This window comes from Leptodactylus fuscus, chromosome 5 (assembly GCF_031893055.1).
Source record: "Leptodactylus fuscus isolate aLepFus1 chromosome 5, aLepFus1.hap2, whole genome shotgun sequence".
Lineage (NCBI taxonomy): Eukaryota > Metazoa > Chordata > Amphibia > Anura > Leptodactylidae > Leptodactylus > Leptodactylus fuscus.
In genome coordinates this window covers 4,258,620-4,276,900 of record NC_134269.1, presented here as the reverse complement: position 1 = coordinate 4,276,900, position 18,281 = coordinate 4,258,620, and the positions used below count along the sequence as shown (strand labels likewise).

The 18,281-nt window shown below is 44.7% G+C and overlaps 1 protein-coding gene across 1 annotated transcript; it reads right to left on the bottom strand.

Annotated features, from left to right (window-relative positions):
• Positions 1–6,215: 6,215 nt before the first annotated feature.
• LOC142202277 (olfactory receptor 5G9-like) lies at positions 6,216–7,218 on the bottom strand. The gene is made up of 2 exons (XM_075272337.1): positions 6,408–7,218; positions 6,216–6,238 (listed from the first exon to the last, which is right to left on the bottom strand). Exons 1-2 carry the CDS (start codon positions 7,216–7,218, stop codon positions 6,216–6,218), a joined length of 834 nt encoding a protein of 277 aa, XP_075128438.1.
• Positions 7,219–18,281: the final 11,063 nt, after the last annotated feature.

Below are 18,281 nucleotides of genomic sequence, written 5' to 3'. Positions count from 1 at the left end.
CACAGCTACGAGCTGGAAACGCTGCAACACTGGTGTGGGGAGACGTCAGCAGGCCGGGCTGAAGCTCATCAGCTTGGGGGACGGACAGCACACTGCCTCTGAGGTCAGGGATGCCATCCTGGATGAGATAGCAATTTGTTTATCCCTGCTGCCCCTGGGGCCAGGCATTTTTGTCTTGTTGGAGGGCTCTGGAGCTTGCCAGCCTCAAACACGTTCCATGCCTGGCCCACGTGTTCAATCTAGTGGTGCAACGATTTTTAAAAACATACCCCAAATTAGCAGAGATAAGGGTGAAAGTGGGGCATTTGGACACCCACTTTCCCAAGTCTACAGTACCTGGAGCTAGCCGCAATACACTCCAGCAAGGCCTACATCTGCCTGAAGCACCTACTGTTGTGCGAGGTCACCACACGCTCAAACCCTAGATACCGTATGTTGAGCAGGGTGTGTGAGCAGCAGAGACCTTTGATGGAGTACCAGCTACAAAACCCAAGGGTTCCTCAGAGTCAGCTCCCTGCACTTTCTGCAACTTTCTGCACCATGAGTTTCCATGGGTGGCAGATTTATGGCTAGAGGCACAGGCATGGATAGGGGTAATGTGTAGGGGCAAAAGCAGTGTGGATGTGGAGGGAAGCTAAGCATAAAAACTGGGGGTAAAAGCAGAGGCATGGACTGGGGTGATGTCTAGGGGCAAAAGCAGTGTGGATGTGGAGGCAAGCAAAGCAGGAAAAATGGTGGCTAGAGGCAAAGGGATGTCCATAGGCAGCAAGGGCAAAGATGCAAAACTCTCCCCTGTTTCAAGAATTTTCCTGACTTGTCTCCCCACAAAACATTCCTGGGAGGAGGGCTGAAACACCACCCTCCTCCTCCTCCGCTGTTAGATTCCAGCTACGAGCTGGAAACGCTGCAACACTGGTGTGGGGAGACGTCAGCGGGCCGTGCTGAAGCTCATCAGCTTGGGGGCCAGACAGCACACTGCCTACAAAGTGAGTCATGCCATCCTCGATGAGACGGCAATGTGGTTTTTGCCACTGCACCTGGGCCCAGGCATGTTGTCATGTGTGATAATGGCCGTAACCTGGGATTGGCTCTGTAGCTTGGCAGCCTGCAACATATTCCATGCATGGGCCACGTTTTTAACTCATTGCTGCTAATCTTTTTAAAAAGGTACCCCAATGTTCCTGAGCTACTGGTGAAAGTGTGGCGCTTGTGCGGATAGTTTTTAAAGTCTATAGTTGCCGCTGCTAGCCTCTATGCACTCCTACAACGCCTGTACCTGCTGGAACAACGGCTGTTGTGCGACGTCTCCACACTGCTGGCACTAAACATATCATGTGTTGAGCAGAGTGTGTGAGCAGCACAGACCTTTGATGTAGTTCCAACTGCAAAGCCCTCGGGTTCGTCAAAGTCAACTCCCTCAGTTGCTCAACCATGAGTGGCCATGGGTGGCAGACTTATGTGAAATCCCATCCCATCCATTGCACTGGACACGAAACATTAGCATGCGCTCAGCACAACTTCGGATATGGCAGCTGCGTTAAGCAGGGTGCAGGGTACAACACAGACCAGGCCCGAGCACCAGGAACAGGTGTCAGAAATACTGCAGCATCCGCCATTTCCTTCCAATTTTGGGGTTTTGGACCCGCCACCGACTTGTCTGGACCTCAGTGGGGATCATGAGACACAGTTGCCATCAGGGCAAGCTGTGGTCATGTGCGGTTTGCAATAAGGGGGCAGTGTGCAATTGGAAGAGGAGTTGATGGATGACGAGGCCACCGACCCCACATGGACAGGGGTGATGTTTAGGGGCTAAAGCAGTGTAGATGTAGAGGGAAGCTAAATCAACAAAAAACCTGGGTAGAAGCAAAGGCATAAACTGGGGTGATGTTTAGGGGCTAAAGCAGTGTAGATGTAGAGGGAAGCTAAATCAACAAAAAACCTGGGTAGAAGCAAAGGCATAAACTGGGGTGATGTTTAGGGGCTAAAGCAGTGTAGATGTGGAGGGAAGCTAATTCAACAAAAAAAACAGGGTAGAAGCAAAGGCATAAACTGGGGTGATGTTTAGGGGCTAAAGCAGTGTAGATGTGGAGGGAAGCTAATTCAACAAAAAAAAACAGGGTAGAAGCAAAGGCATAAACTGGGGTGATGTTTAGGGGTGAAAGCAGTGTAGATGTGGAGGGAAGCTAATTCAACAAAAAAAACAGGGTAGAAGCAAAGGCATAAACTGGGGTGATGTTTAGGGGTGAAAGCAGTGTAGATGTGGAGGGAAGCTAAGCAGCAAAAACAGTGGGTAGAAGCAAAGGCATGCAAAACTCTACCCTGTTGGAAGACTTATTCCTAGGTCTAGAACACGTTAATGGCCCCCCCTGGACAAATTACTGCCACTCAGGGGCCTAGTGTCACCAGGAGGGACAAGTATAGGCGCATGTTGTGGGAATACCTGGCCGACACCAGCTCTGTCCTCTCTGATCCCTCTGTGCTCTACTGCCTACACTTATTTTTTCATCTTTTTTTCTGCACTGCACATCTCTTGCCTACTTCCTTTGGGATCTTAGAAGTGGTGGTCCACTTCCAAAGGTGGTAATTTCAGGGCTGGAGTTGTCAATAGACAGTGGAACGGGAGTAGCTGAGGTATTGCTGTCTTAACCACTTTTTGGCACAAAATTAACTTCCAAAGCCAAATATGGTGCAAGTATATGATGCAAGGACACCTACACACCTATCTCTGACACACTGGGGAGTTCACCCTCATGCGCCCTTTTGGCCTGCACCATCATGCGCCTCTTCCCAGCCACTCCACATCTCCCAAGCTTTTCATTGCAGGCAGAAGTACAACACAACCCACCCCCATGCCCAAGCCTTTAACAGCCTCATCGATAAACTGCTGGCCCTGGAGATGTTGGTGTTTGTTTATGCTTCTGGATACCCAGGCCTTCCGTCAGCAGATGGCAGCTGGGGCACCTCCCTATGCTGGGCCTAGCCGTTACTACTTCTCTTGGTGTGCTGTCCCTGCCTTGCGCCTGCATGTGTCCCATAACATCAGTCGGGCCCAGAGCTCTGCGCTTTGCTGCAAGGTCCACTTGACCACCGACACATGGACAAGTGCCTGTGGTCAGGGATGCTGCAGTGCTTATCTTTAATGACAGGCAGGGTGAATGTGGTGGAGTCTGGTCCCCGGGTGCAAACTGGGGTGGCCTATCTCCTCTCCCAGGCCAAAATTCATGGCAGGAGTAGACTGAAACCCTACGATGCTGCAACCTCCACCCCAGCTACTAGCGGCAAACGCTGTAACACTGGCGTGGGGAGATGTCAGCAGGCCGTGCTGAAACTGATCAGCTTGGGGGACAGACAGCACAGTGCCTCCGAGGTCAGGGATGCCATCCTGGCTGAGATGGCATTTTTTTTCCCTGCTACACCTGGGGCCTGGCATTTTTGCGCCTGTGATAATGGCTGGAACCTGGTAGCAGATCTGGAGCTTGCCAGACTCAAACACGGTCCACGCATGGCCCACGTTTTCAACTTGTTGGTGCCATGTTTCTTTGAAACCTACACCATTGTGCCTGATATACAGGTCAAAGTGGGGCCATTTTCGTAAGTGAGAACTAGCCTCTGCTAGGCAGAAAACATTCAGAGCACACTCCTCTCATCTTCGCACCGTTGGCTGGCGGAGGAAGACGAGGGGGTTGGAGTGGCATCTGATGTCCCTGTCCCACACGAGGCTAGAGGGTGCACTTCAGTGCATCCCATTGCTTCACCACAAATGGTGTGAAGGGGAGTGGAAAATGGAGGAAATGGAGAGTGACCCTTACAGTTGGGGCCAGCAAAGGCATGCCAAGTAACACACTGGCACACATGGCTGACTTCATCTTGGGTTGCTTTTCAACACATATTTCACATCATGAAGAACAAATAATACTGGATTTTTACAAGCCTCGAACCCCGGTCTAGGTCTAATGTCTGTTCCTTTCTTATATTAGGGGAGAGGGAAAAAAAATTACTTCAGTGATGCGTTTAGCGTACATAGACTGACTATTAATGTGTATCCCACTTAGTGTTGTTAGGGTTACACACCGTCACAACCTGGCTAAAGCTTCTATAGCTGTTAATAAAGTCAACATAACTTTACGGTATCCAAAAAGACAGCTGGTACCGACAGAGAGCAAGACAAATGTCAACCAAAGCTGTGAGCTCTGAACACCCACAGTGACTTTGGCGTCATCATCATTATAAGGGAGCGGGTGGTAATAAATATCTTGGCAGTGCCTAAAACCCAAAAAGCTTATACAACTATATTTACATTAAGATACACAAATGACACTTTTCAGTAGCATGTCATGAGACAAGCTGATAAGCTCTTCCTTTGTGCGGTGCTATTTGAAAGTTAAACGCTGCCTTTATTTTAATTCTGGAGAAGGTGCAGACATTAGATTTAGAACATGTTGTCTTCATTGTCCAAATCCTCTATATAGGTAACGTGTTTTTCGGGCCGAGCTGTCTGGGAACGAGCTGGTGCAGCACTGACAACCTGGGTGAATATGGCAAGAGCCTGAGATGTAGGGTGAATTAATCCCCAAATTATTTGGGGAATTTCCACTCAGAAACTGGCACTATATACCAGTAGCAAAAATTGTGGGTGCACGTAACCCCAATATATTCTTTGAATTCCCAGTCAGACAATGGCACTATATGGCAGTAGCAAAAATAGTGGGTGTATATAGCCCCAATTCTATTGCTAGGGGACTTGCAGGGTATTTATGAGGTGAAGGTGGGGGGGCACACCGTTGGAACGGGGATTTGGGGTGTATATATGGGGTATACGGGAATACACTGTCAGTGTATTCCATTCAGGATCCTGGGAAAGCTGGGTTGCGGCGATTGAGCCCGTCAGTGCCACGTTACACTGACAAGCTTCTCCCTGGAATTGAAGTTATATGTAACCCCAATATATTCCTGGAATTCCCAGTCAGACAATGGCACTATATGGCAGTAGCAAAAATAGTGGGTGTATATAGCCCCAATTCTATTGCTAGGGGACTTGCAGGGTATTTCTGGGGTGAAGGTGGGGGGGCACACCATTGGAACGGGGATTTGGGGTGTATATATAGGGTATACGGGAATACACTGTCAGTGTATTCCATTCAGGATGCTGGGAAAGCTGGGTTGCGGCGATTGAGCCCATCAGTGCCACGTTACACTGACAAGCTTCTCCCTGGAATTTAGCTCTTATAAGAGCTGTTGGTTGTCTTCTCCTTCCTATCCTAGCCTGTCCCTGCCTACCCAGAATCTAAGCCCTAGCTAACTGGACGGAAACCTCCGTCCCCGGTGAATTGCAAGCTCAGAATGACGCGAACCTGGGCGGCGCTGTTCTTTTAAATTAGAGGTCACATGTTTTCGGCAGCCAATGGGTTTTTCCTACTTTTTTCAACGTCACCGGTGTCGTAGTTCCTGTCCCACCTACCCTGCGCTGTTATTGGAGCAGAAAAGGCGCCAGGGAAGGTGGGAGGGGAATCGAGTAATGGCGCACTTTACCACGCGGTGTTCGATTCGATTCGAACATGCCGAACAGCCTAATATCCGATCGAACATGAGTTCGATAGAACACTGTTCGCTCATCTCTATTTGTTACTCAATCACACAAAATCGGCTGAACGGATGTGGATGAAATTTGGTTCACAGATAGTTTGCAACCTCGATTAACACATCGGCTATTTTTTATCCCAGTAAATGACATGGCTTCATGACTGTTATAAATTTATCTTACTATACCTTATTAAACTGCTCTTGCCAGCAGGACTCTCTCAGCTAATTACTGATAAAGCCAGGTCTGTTACCTCTCAATGTGAACGCACAGATAACACTGAGTCCATTGTGTACAAGCATCTGCATATTATCTGACCTACTCCAGTGCTGGGACTCTGACAGAACACCTTTAATCTAAATTGGCAGTTTACCAATTTTAAACATGCCGGGAAAAACAAAATCTAATTTGTCACAAAATTCTAAAACAACAAGAGCTTTGAAGACAACCAGAAGTCACAGAGTTCTCCTCAAGTGGAGCTCAGGAGGATTGAGAAAGCTAGGCGTCAAGCGGCTCTTAGAGCAGCCGAAACACCAGCGCAGGAAGATCATCAACAACAACAATACGCTCATTATATGGCATTCCAGTCAGCTGCTGAGATGCCGGAACAATCACAGGCACTACGTGAGGAGCAAATTCAGCAGCATGACAGCTTAAGAACTGCTGAAGTGAAGACCCTGAGTGAAGACCATGTTATTGATAATTTACCAGCTCACACGCTTAGACAATATTTCCTGTACGGCTTTCCTAATATCTTTTTTCCTCAGACTGTATATAATGGGGTTGACCAACGGAGTAAACACAGTATATAGCAGGGAGAGGATCTTACTCATGGTGATGGTGAGATCTTTTGGTGGGACAACATAAACACTGAATATGGTCCAGTAGAATATGGAGACCACAATGAGATGGGAGCTACAGGTGGAGAAGGCTTTCTGTCTACCAGTACTGGATGGGATCCTTAAGACTGCCCGAATAATATGAGTATAAGACACTACAATGATGGTGGTTGGGATGACAACAACTATAATCACCAAGGTATAAATCTCCACATGGATAATAAAGGTGTCAGAACAGGCAAGTTCTAATAAGGGGACAGGGTCACAGAATAAATGGTCAATGACATTGCGCCCACAAAATGTAATCTTTGCAATTTTTATGATATGAATCAGAATGACAAAAAACCCAAGCAACCAACAAGTAATAGACAATATCACACAATGTCTACTTGTCATGATGGAGGAGTAACGGAGAGGATTACAGATGGCCACATATCTGTCATAAGACATCAAAGAGAGAAAAAGACACTCACAGGCTTCAGAGCCACAAAAAAAATAAAACTGAATGATACAATCAATGACAGTAATGGCGGCCCCATTATTCAGGAGGATGTAGAGCAGGTTGGGGACAATATCTGTGGTCACCAAGATGTCACTGATGGAGAGTTGTGAGATGAAGAAGTACATTGGGGTGTGGAGGATCTTACTGGTGGACACCAGGGTGATGATCAGGAGGTTCCCACGTATTGTCCCCCAGTAAACCAGCAGGAGGAGACAGAAGAGGAACATTCTTAGATCTTGGCTGGTTTGAAATCCTAAAATATAAAATTCAGTGATGGCTGTCAGATTCTTCTCCTGCATGTAAACAAAATATAATTTATGGAGTAATAAACCGAAACAGGAAGATTCAGTAGATAGAGGGTTAAACTGGCATGATGATCTTGGCACACATATATCAGTGTAATATATGATTATTATTCAATTCATTGTAGGCAATTTAAGAAGACTCTTAAGCAATCTGTGTTATAAATTGTTACACAGAAATTTTCTGTAAATCTTTTTTAGGCTTAATCCAAATTTTCTTTGTTGAATCCTAAAAGCAAAACCCGGCAGCTGAGATGTTGTGAGGCCATAAGATCCATGAATGTGACCAGAATGCGGCTAAGTCTAATTCTTTATATACTAAATAATAGAGCAGGTGGCAGGAAAATGAGTCCTGGGAGATTTATACTCAAGAGACTTTACTTCATGGAATTGCAGATTATTAAGGTCAAATTATGATTAATAGTTTGTTGTCAAGAAAATCCAAATCAAATAATTTGTTTTTTAAAAAATATATGAATTTAGCATTGTTGGGAGATTTAAAGGGGCATTTGTCAATAGTAGAGTTTTGTGTCCAGTTTGGGTCCCAAACTGGTTCTGGTTGAATAAGTTGAAGTTATATTGGCTTAAACCATAGTTTAGAATACTCTTAGGCAGTGGTGTAAGTACCGGGGTGGCAGCCGTAGCATCTGCCACGTGGCGCAGGACATTAGGGGGCCCAGTGCGTCTTCGATGTTTTATTTTTATTATTATTATTTTTTTAATATGCCGTTACTTGTTGGATTGACTGCAGCAGGTAGGGTCCCTATTTACTCCTACATAACACATATTTTGTCACAGGACCTTTTTGGACTTTCAACCTTGTCTGTCTCACTCATATTCTTCATTGACACGGATCCCTGTTATTGACGCCACCTATTTCTCCTAGTCAGAGCAGTCTTCCTCCTCTTTTTGTTGAACAAGATGACAACAGTAGAGATGAGAGAATAGTATTCGAAACTATAGTTTCGAATACCTAGCTCCATAGGAATGAATGGAAGCAGCCGGCGCTTAACCCCTTGCTGTTCGCCCACTCCCATTCATTCCTATGGGAGCAAGGTATTTGAAACTGTGTTTCAAATACTATTCAAATCAACTGTAGACAAACGTTAGCATTCAAGATGAGTAGGAAGACATGATGACTGTTGGAGGTAGAGATGGTAGTGGCAGAGATGGTAGTTCGGTGATTCAACTCATCCCAGAGGTGCTCGATAGGGTTCAAGTCTGGGCTCTGGGCAGGCCAGCCCAGTCCGTTAACCTGATTGTCACTGTACCAAGCCATGGTAGATCTCTCTACATGACAGCTGGCGTTGTCATCCTGGAAGTAACATTGGTCCGACCCATAGAAGCGCCATAGTGTAGGAAGCACACTGTTATCTAATATAGTGCAATAAGCGTTGTCATTGAGTTTACCATGCACTGGGACCAAGGGTTCCCGTCCATACCAGGATAAACACCCTCAGACCATATCTCCACCTCCGCAGAACTCTACTGGGTGTCCAAATACTTATTGATAGATAGTGTTTTGGTAACATTGTTTTGGTAAGAGAGCTAGAGGGACATGTTGAGGTGGAATTATGAGGGTGTGCATGGACATGAGGATGTGATAGAAAAAAGCAAGGATGTTATGATATTGTTGCTGATAATCATTTTACTGTGAATAGAATCATTCTACCAAAGTGACATTAGATGAAGAGGCTTGTGTTAGTGGTTATAGCAATGATTCCAGACATTGCATAGGCCCAAGATTCAAAAAGACTGTCGAGGGCAGACCTATGGGTACCATGCAGGATGGGGGATGGGGGTGTAAATGAGTAAATGTAGTACTTCCTCATCCAAGCTAATATCAGTCATACATAAGGGAATGTGTGGCCAAAAGACATCGCTATGTACCGAGTCTTCCAGCAATTGTACAACTTATCTCGCATCTGACTAGGCTGCTGGTGGCGCAGTCACTGACATACTACTTAGTGGACTCCCACGAGCTTCACCAATTGATTGCATGTGTGCAGCCTGGATGAAGGATAACTAGCCACCATTATTTCTCTAGGAAAGCTGTTCCTACTTATATCCCCATGTATTGGAGAGCATGGACTTTACTGGGGAAAGGTGCACACCACCATCAACACGTGGACCAGAAAATATAGACAAAGACAATACATGGCTTTCATGAACCATTTGGTCAATATTTTGAGCAGCAGTAGCCACAATCCAAAAAAGCAGGAAGACAAGGCACTAGTTTCATCCCAATTGTGCAGGTCCATTTCTAACATGATGCCGTGCCCATGTACCTCCTCTAGATTCTTCTCTTTGGACTGTTTCTTGTCACCATCTTCATTAGGGAAAGCCATCACTTTTACTCCTCTGCCCCCTCTTCCACCATTGCTTTAGGGGTGTAAAGTAAAGAACCGCCATGCAATTTTGCAATTAATAAGATATGAGATAAGATAATCCTTTAATAGTCCCACAGTGGGGATACTCAGTATGTTACAGCAGCCTAGTAATACAGATACATTATAATACACAGTAATATAATACAGAAGTAGACACACATAAGCTGAGAAGAGAAGATATACTAGGAGTCCATAGGAGCTAAGGAAGAGAAGAAAGGAAGAGAAGAAAGAAAGAAAGAAAGAAAGAAAGAAAGAAAGAAAGAAAGAAAGAAAGAAAGAAAGAAAGAAAAAGAAAGAAAGAGAAAGAAAGAAAGAAAGAAAGAAAGAGAAAGAAAGAAAGAAAGAAAGAAAGAAAGAAAGAAAGAAAGAAAGAAAGAAAGAGAAAGAGAGAAAGAAAGAAAGAAAGAAAGAAAGAGAGAAAGAGAGAAAGAAAGAAAGAAAGAAAGAAAGAAAGAAAGAAAGAAAGAAAGAAAGAAAGAAAGAAAGAAAGAAAGAAAGAAAGAAACTTCATAATCATTAGTTCTCTGTGCGGAGTGTCTTCGCTTGGTCTGATGTAGATTATACAGCCTGGTCGCAGTTGGAAGGAAGGACCTGCGATAGCTCCTTCTCACACTTGGAGTGAAGCAGACGGTCACTTACAGTGCTGCCAAGTCCCATCAAGGTTTCATACATGGGGTGGGATTTGTTCTCCCGCATGGAGGTCACCACAGACAGTATCTTTCTGTCACCCACCACCTGTACTGGGTCCAGGGGGCTCCCCAGGACAGAGCTGGACCTACTAAACTGAATGTTAAGTCTATTTCTGTCCCTGGTTGATATACTGCTCCCCCAGCATGCTACACTGAAAAAATATCTGAATCAACCCTTAGGAGTGGCCCCTGGACTCCAAAGGCCCTCAGCCTCCTTAGCAGGTAGAGCCTGCTGGATAGCTCCTCACCAACTCCAACTGGGCAGTGATACTACTGACACTGGGATCACACCAGCGTTTGGGTCTCCATATCAGGTTTCCGTCTTCTGCCGGCAGAAGACAGAAACGTGTAAGACCGTGTCCGGCTGTGAGCGCTGTTGAGCATCTTATGCTCTCTGCGGCGAAACCGTTTTTTTTTGTTGTTTTTTTTTTACATTTTTTTTATACCGGACACAAAGTTCTGCATGTCTGACTCTGTGTCCGGTTAAAAAAACAAAAAAACAAAACAGTTTCACCGCAGAGATCATAAAACGCTCACCGCGCTCAGGGACAGACTTTTCAAACCCATGAATGGGTTTGAAACATGCCTGCAGGTTTCCGTCTCCTGCCCAGTTTCGTGCAGGAAACAGAAACCTGCATAACGGAGACCTCGGGCGCAGATGTGAATAAGCCCTGACAATGGGGTTAATAAATTTTCTGCACTGAAGTTAGGACACTTAAAACATTGTCCCCTTATGGCACATGTCCTTATTCTGATGGTTTGCCACTTTATTAACCTAGGGATTAAAAGAGGCGCTCCTCATGTTCAGAAAGTTCTCTGCACATTTCAGGTGTTCTGACAAACAAAAAAATACAAAGTAGTCAACCGTGACACTGCCTTATCTGTGCTGTTCCAACTCAGTGGACCTGCACCTGGATGCTGGAGCATCTGTATGAGCAGCAGAAAGCATGAATGAATATTGCATATAGAAGATGACAGAGACAACCTTTTCTCATGAGATATGTCATTAAAATCTCATCAGGGAAGTGTGCCAGATTCTCAATTACTTTGAAGAAGCCACCAAAATTTGCAACGGGGACAACTGCAGCATTAGTGATGTGATCCATTTTACAAGAAACCCCTACACTCATGGGAATGGAAGCAGAGGAACATTTTATTCCTCTTAGTCAAAATTATGGCCTTGAGTTAATGGTGGAGGATTAGAATTTGGGTCTGGGTCATTACGGTAAAGGAAGAGGGACTCTTAGACTTAAAGAGGAGGAAGTGAAGGGAGACTCTGCTTTGGTTGCACAGGGTACTCTTGATATGTCACAGGCTCAGCCTAGGGAGGTAGCCGACTTTTATCTGTTTCAAGATGCTGATGACCAAAATGGCCAAGAGCACCCACCATTGCAGGCCCCTGGGTCTTTACATATGTTGGCAAACATTTCAGTCTGTATGTTCCACTGCTTACACAGAATCAAGCGTATTATCAGCATCATGCAGAGGGATGAGTACTGGATGGCAGAGCTCTTAGACCCTCACCATAAAGACAAAATGGGGGAATTATTCTTTGCTTTACAAAGGGAGGACAAAATTGAATATTATCAGGATAGGCCATATACCCAGTTTGTCACAGTGTTTTATGGAAATCACTACAATTACCTGTCACATTCATATCGAGGTGCCCTCTTCCCGCTCCCAGTCCTCATCACTCAGCCAACACTCCACTTCCTCTGCCAGTACCACAAGCATCAGGAGTAAATCAGCAGCCAGCAGCAGCCAGGCCCACTACAGTACATGGAAGATGATGAACCAGAAATGTTTAAGCTCGCAGCTTGAACTCAATAAAAGAAAGAAGAAATGCAAGTCACATTTATGTATGCGATAGCCAAGACAATTGTCTATAACATGATGGGAGTCTCACGTTCCAAGCTGTAGTGGATGGAGAGATATGGAGCCTGAAAGTCACAAGGTGAGAACATTGTTACCCTTTTGCTCATAAGTGTATTATATATAAATACACTTTGGATCAGACTGGACGTCAGTCCCTTCCTATAATGTAAGTGAGAACACAGAACCCAGACAAGACAAACAGACAGATACGGATAATCAGGAAATCCAGGGGTCAGATTCAGTCGAGCAGCGAAGTACAGAATCAGAATCCAGAAGAGTAGACACAGAGAATAGCCAAAGTCTGAAATATGTATATAAATAGCATAGCAGTATATAGCCAGCATACACAAGGCAATAGCAAGTATTTGGGAGTGGGCTCGAAAAGTATATAAAGGAATCCACGCTAGACTTGATTGGCCAGGAGGAATGTCCATAAAAAGCAATAACTTAACTCCCTAGTAGCCAAAGGAATGAAAACACTGGCTGGAATGGCACACAGCAAAGGATCCTCAGCTGTGCTAAAACAACAAGTAGAAGGGATCACAACTGAACACGTCTCCTGTGCTGCAACATGCAACAGGAGGATGCCCCGGGGTTCCGAACAGGCAAAGATGTTGTAATTAGAGATGAGGGAGTACTGTTCGGATCAGCCGATCCGAACAGCACGCTCGCATATAAATGAATGGACGTAGTCGGCACGCGGGGGGTTAAGCGGCCGGCCGCCGTCAAAGCAGAAGTACCAGGTGCATCCATTCATTTCTATGGAGCGTGCTGTTCGGATCGGCTGATCCGAACAGTACTCGCTCATCTCTAGTTGTAATATCTCATTATATTTTGCATTTTAATGAATTGTAATAAAATTATGTTTTATTTCAGTTATATTTCAATTATAAAAACCCTCAGTGAAGACCATGTTATTGATAATTTACCAGGTCTCACGCTTACACAATATTTCCTGTACGGTTTTCCTAATGTCTTTATTCCTCAGACTGTATATAATGGGGTTGATCAGTGGAGTAAACACAGTATATAGCAGGGAGAGGATCTTACTTGTGGAAATTGTGAGATCTTTTGGTGGGACAACATAAACACTGAACATGGTCCAGTAGAATATGGAGACCACAATGAGGTGGGAGCTACAGGTGGAGAAGACTTTCTGTCTACCAGTACTGGATGGGATCCTTAAGACTGCCCGGACAATAGAAGTATAAGACACTACAATGATTAGGGTTGGGATGAAGACAACTACCATTGCCAACGTATAGATCTCCATATGGACAATAAAGGTGTCTGAACAGGCAAGTTCTAGTAAGGGGACAGGGTCACAGAATAAATGGTCAATGACATTGGGGCCACAAAATTCAAGCTTGGTAGTTTTTATGACGTGAATCAGAACAACAAAAAATCCAAGAAACCAACAAGTAATAGACAATATCACACAATGTCCACTTGTCATGATGGTGGAGTAACGGAGAGGATTACAGATGGCCACATATCTGTCATAAGACATCAAAGAGAGAAAAAGACACTGAAATGATTCAGAGCCACAAAAAAAAATAAAACTGAATGACACACCCAATAAAAGTAATGGCTGCCCCATTATTCAGTAGGGTGTGGAGCACATTAGGGGCGATGTCTGTGCTGATCACCATGTCACTGATGGAGAGTTGTGAGATGAAGAAGTACATTGGAGTGTGGAGGATCTTACTGGTGGACACCAGGGTGATGATCAGGAGGTTACCACATATTGTTCCACAGTAAACCACCAGGAGAACACAGAAGAGGAACATTCTTAATTTATGGCTGTATTGAAATCCTACAAGGAAAAACTCAGTGCCGGCCGTCAGATTCTTCTCCTCCATGTAATACAAATTATATTTTAGTGTCATAAACTAAAACAAGAAGATTCAATAGCTTAAGGGCGACACGGGAATGATCTTAGAAGAAATATCAGTGTAAAAACATGTGAAACATATAATATTATTAAATTCGTTTCAGACAATTTTAGAAGAATCTCAAACAATCTACATTATGTGTTAGAAAGTTTCCATTAATGCTTAATCCATATTTTCTTCATTGATATTGACATTTTTTGTAAAGAAAAATCCCTAAAGCAAAACCCGGCAGCCGAGATGTTGTGTGGCCATAAGATCCATGAATGTGACCAGGATGCGGCTAAGTCTAGATCTTTATATACTAAATAATAGAGCAGGTGGCAGGTAAATGAGTCCTGGGAGATTTATACTCAAGAGGCTTTACTTCATGGAATTGCTGATTATAAACAATTTGTTATGAAGAAAATCTGTATCAAATAATTCATTTTTAAAATATTGTCTGAATTTAGCATTGGTTGAGAGATTTAAAGGGGCATTTGAAATTCTGAAATTTTCCCACTGTGGGACTGATAAAGAGTTGGGCAAACTTCTCAAGATTCATGTTGTGTCTGGTCTAGATGCCGCGGTTCCCAGGTTTGTTTTGGTTGATTACATTTTTTGTCACAGGGCCTTTCTGGACGGCCAACCATGTCTCACTCATATTCTTCACCCACATGGATCCCTGTTAGTGACGTGCCACCTATTTCTCCTAGTCAGAACAATCTTCCTCCTCTTTTTGATGAACAAGATGAGACCAGTTAGCATTGTATTCAAGATGAGGAGGAAGACATGATGATTGTTGGTGGGGATGGCAGTGACAGTGGGTGTAGCACTAATACTACTACACATCGTTGTTTTGGTAAGAGAGCTATGGTTGGGGGGACAGCTGGAAGTGGAATTGTGAGGGAGTGCATGGACATGATGTTGTGTTAGAAAAAAAGCAAAGCAGCTGTGATAGCATTGCTGATAATGATTCTACTGTGAATAGGACCATTGTACCAAAGTGACATTAGAGGAAGAGGCTGGTGGTACTGGTGATAACAATGACTCCAGACATTGCATAGGCCTAACATCCAAAAAGACTGTCCAGGGTAGACCTATGGGAACCACACAGCATGGAGGTGGTGGTCCATGTGGTGGCAGTCTCAGATATATTTGCACTGCTGATGATGCTGGTGGAAGCAACTACATGTGGTCATCTCCCATGTGATAATTTTTTTGTGCATTGCCAATCAATAAATCTATTGCAGTGTGCAAGATCTGCAAGAGTAATAATCTTAGTTGTGGCCATGTATAAGGACATGTAGTACCTCCTCATCCAAGCCAACATCAGTCATACATATAGGAGTGTGTGGCCAAGGCCAAGAGACAGAAATACCATCCAACACTCACAGTTAACAGTTGCTGATATACTACTTAGTGGACTCCCATGAATTTCAACAACTGATGTCATGTGTGCAACCTGGATGGAGGATACCTAGCCATCATTATTTCTCTTGGAAAGCTGTTCCTACTTCATATCCCTGTGTGTTGGAGAACATGGCCCTTTCCTTGGATATGTCTGGGGAAAGGTGCACACCACCATCGACACATCGACCAGAAATTATTGACAAAGACAATACATGGGTTTCATGAACCACTTGGTCAACTATTTAAGCGGCAGCAGCCACAATCCAAAGAAGCGGCAAGTTAAAGCACTACTTTCATCCCAATTGTGGAGACCCAGTTCAAACACCATGCAGTGCCCATGTACCTCCTCTGGATCCTTATCTTTGGATTGTTTCTTGTCACCATCTTCATTAGGGCAAGCCATCACATCTACTCCTCTTATTTCTCCTCCACCCTTGCTTCACCATTGTAAAGTAAAGCACCATCATGTGATTTTGCAATTACTAAGTGTAGATCAGAGGAGCCACACAGTGGAGGAGCTGCTTCATTGTATCCTACAGTAGATGTCCTCCTGGATAGCTCCTCACCAACTCCAACTGGGCAGTGGGTCATTTCGGTAGAGGAAGTGGGACACTTAGGCTGCATTCACACAGAGTAACGCCAGGCGTCATTTGTGTGTAATTTGTGTGTCTTTTACGGCCGTCATAAAACGTTTACATAGAGTTCTATAGGAAAAGACGTCCGTAATTTACTGCCGTCATTTACGGCCGTCATTACAATGACGGCCGTAAATGACAGCCGTAAATGACGGCCGTCTTTTCCTATAGAACTCTATGTAAACGTTTTATGACGGCCGTAAAAGACACACAAATTACACACAAATGACGCCTAGCGTTACTCTGTGTGAATGCAGCCTTAGACTTAAAGAGGAGGAAAAGGAGGGACACCCTGCAATGGTTGCACAGGGTACACTTAATATATTACAGGCACAGCCAAGGGAGTGAGACAACCTTTATCTGTTTCAAGATGATAATGACCAAATTGGCCAAGAGCACCTACCATTGCAGGCCCTAGGTCTGCACATAAGTTGGCGAGCATTGCAGGCTCTATGTTCCACTAGTTACACAGCAGCAACGTATTATCAGCATCATGCAGAGGGACGAGTACTGGATGGCAGACCTCTTAGACCCTCACCATAAAGACAAAATGGGGGAATTATGGGAGAAAAAAAATGAATATTTTAAGGATAGGCTGTATAACCAGTTTGCCACAGTGTTTTATGGAGATCTCTATAACTGCCTGTCATATGCATAACTTGGTAACCCCTTCATGCTCCCAGTCCATCTCACTCAACAAATACTCGCCTTTCTCTGCCAGTATCACAAGCATCAGGACTAAATTAGGAACAGCAGCATCCAGGCCCAGTACAGTATCTGGAAGATGATGAACCAGAAATGCTTAAGGTTACAGCACCAACCGGAGCCACAACAGGCAGGGGCGTAACGATCGTGATCACAGGGAGTGCGACCAAGCCCGGCAAGGTACAGGGCATGCGATCAGCTGGAGATGGATGGGGCTGGTACCACTATGACAGCGGTCGTGGAAAGCATGGTTCCAGGCCTGATCAGGCCCCAGCAGTCACATGGGGTGCAGCAACGTAATGACATCACTACGCCCCCAAGTGACCACTGAGGACCAATCCCAGGCCTCAGCAGAGACGTCAGGAAGATGACCAGAGATGCTGAATATGTTGCAGTTAGCCGGAGACAGGTTGCCTAGGAAAGATAAGGCAAGGTGAGTATCAGTGTTTATTTTTATTCCCCTTCCCTGGTCCTCTGATTATTACACTCCGGGGTCTGAGGAGAGTGTAATAATAGCACTGGAGCGTAGGGGGGCACTGATGAGTATATATTACTGGGTTGGGGGCCACCGCTGGGTAGAGTGGGTGAGGTGGTGGGAAGGGGTGATGCTGTGGGGGGAAAGGGAAGCTGGGGAGGGCCCGTACAAAAGTTTGCACCCATGTTCACAAGACTTTTGTTATACCGCTGATAACAAGCAACTGACACTAGCAGGTATAGTAGTACCTAGAGTGCACATATATCATCATCTTCCATTTACTACAATTCTGCACAGTCACCATACATCAGACACGTGGTCTTGTCCACCATCTCATTCTATTATAGCGCACTGTTGGTGTCAGTATCACAGTGGTGGTGTAAAAAAAAAAAAACAATTTTGACTTCAGATTTTCTCTAAAGATGGGCGCATTGGTTGGCAATGATCCAGATTCTACCTGAAGATTTCAATTTCTTTATTAACAAAACCAAATAATTTGTGATTTTTTTTTTTTCTTGACAATCTAAAATGGCTGCCACTGGTAAACTATTAGGGTAAATACACACAGAGATTTTTGGTCAAGATTTTGAGGCCGTATCTGCCTCAAAATCCTGACCAAAAAGACGGCTCCCATTGAAATCAATGGGAACCCCTCAGGAGCGAGGTGCTCATTATTTAGGCCGTTTCGCCTCACGATTCGGCCTGAAGACATTCCCTCCTCCCGACTAGACCCCTTCAATGAGCCTAATCCGGGACGGAGTGCACGGCAGGAGGCCAGTAGAGTGCACCGGCTTTCAGTCGCAGCTACCCGGCTTTTGGTCCGGAACCTGAGGGGTTACAAAAGATCACCGGACACAGCGCGAAAGATATCGTGAGGAGGCCCAAAGGAGGGAACAGAAGGTAAGTATGAAATATTATTTATCCAGTATGTTTTTTGTCAAAAAGTTGTACTTACAAGAACATGGTATTAATTAAAAACACAACGAGCCCCACAAGAAAGAGCCCAC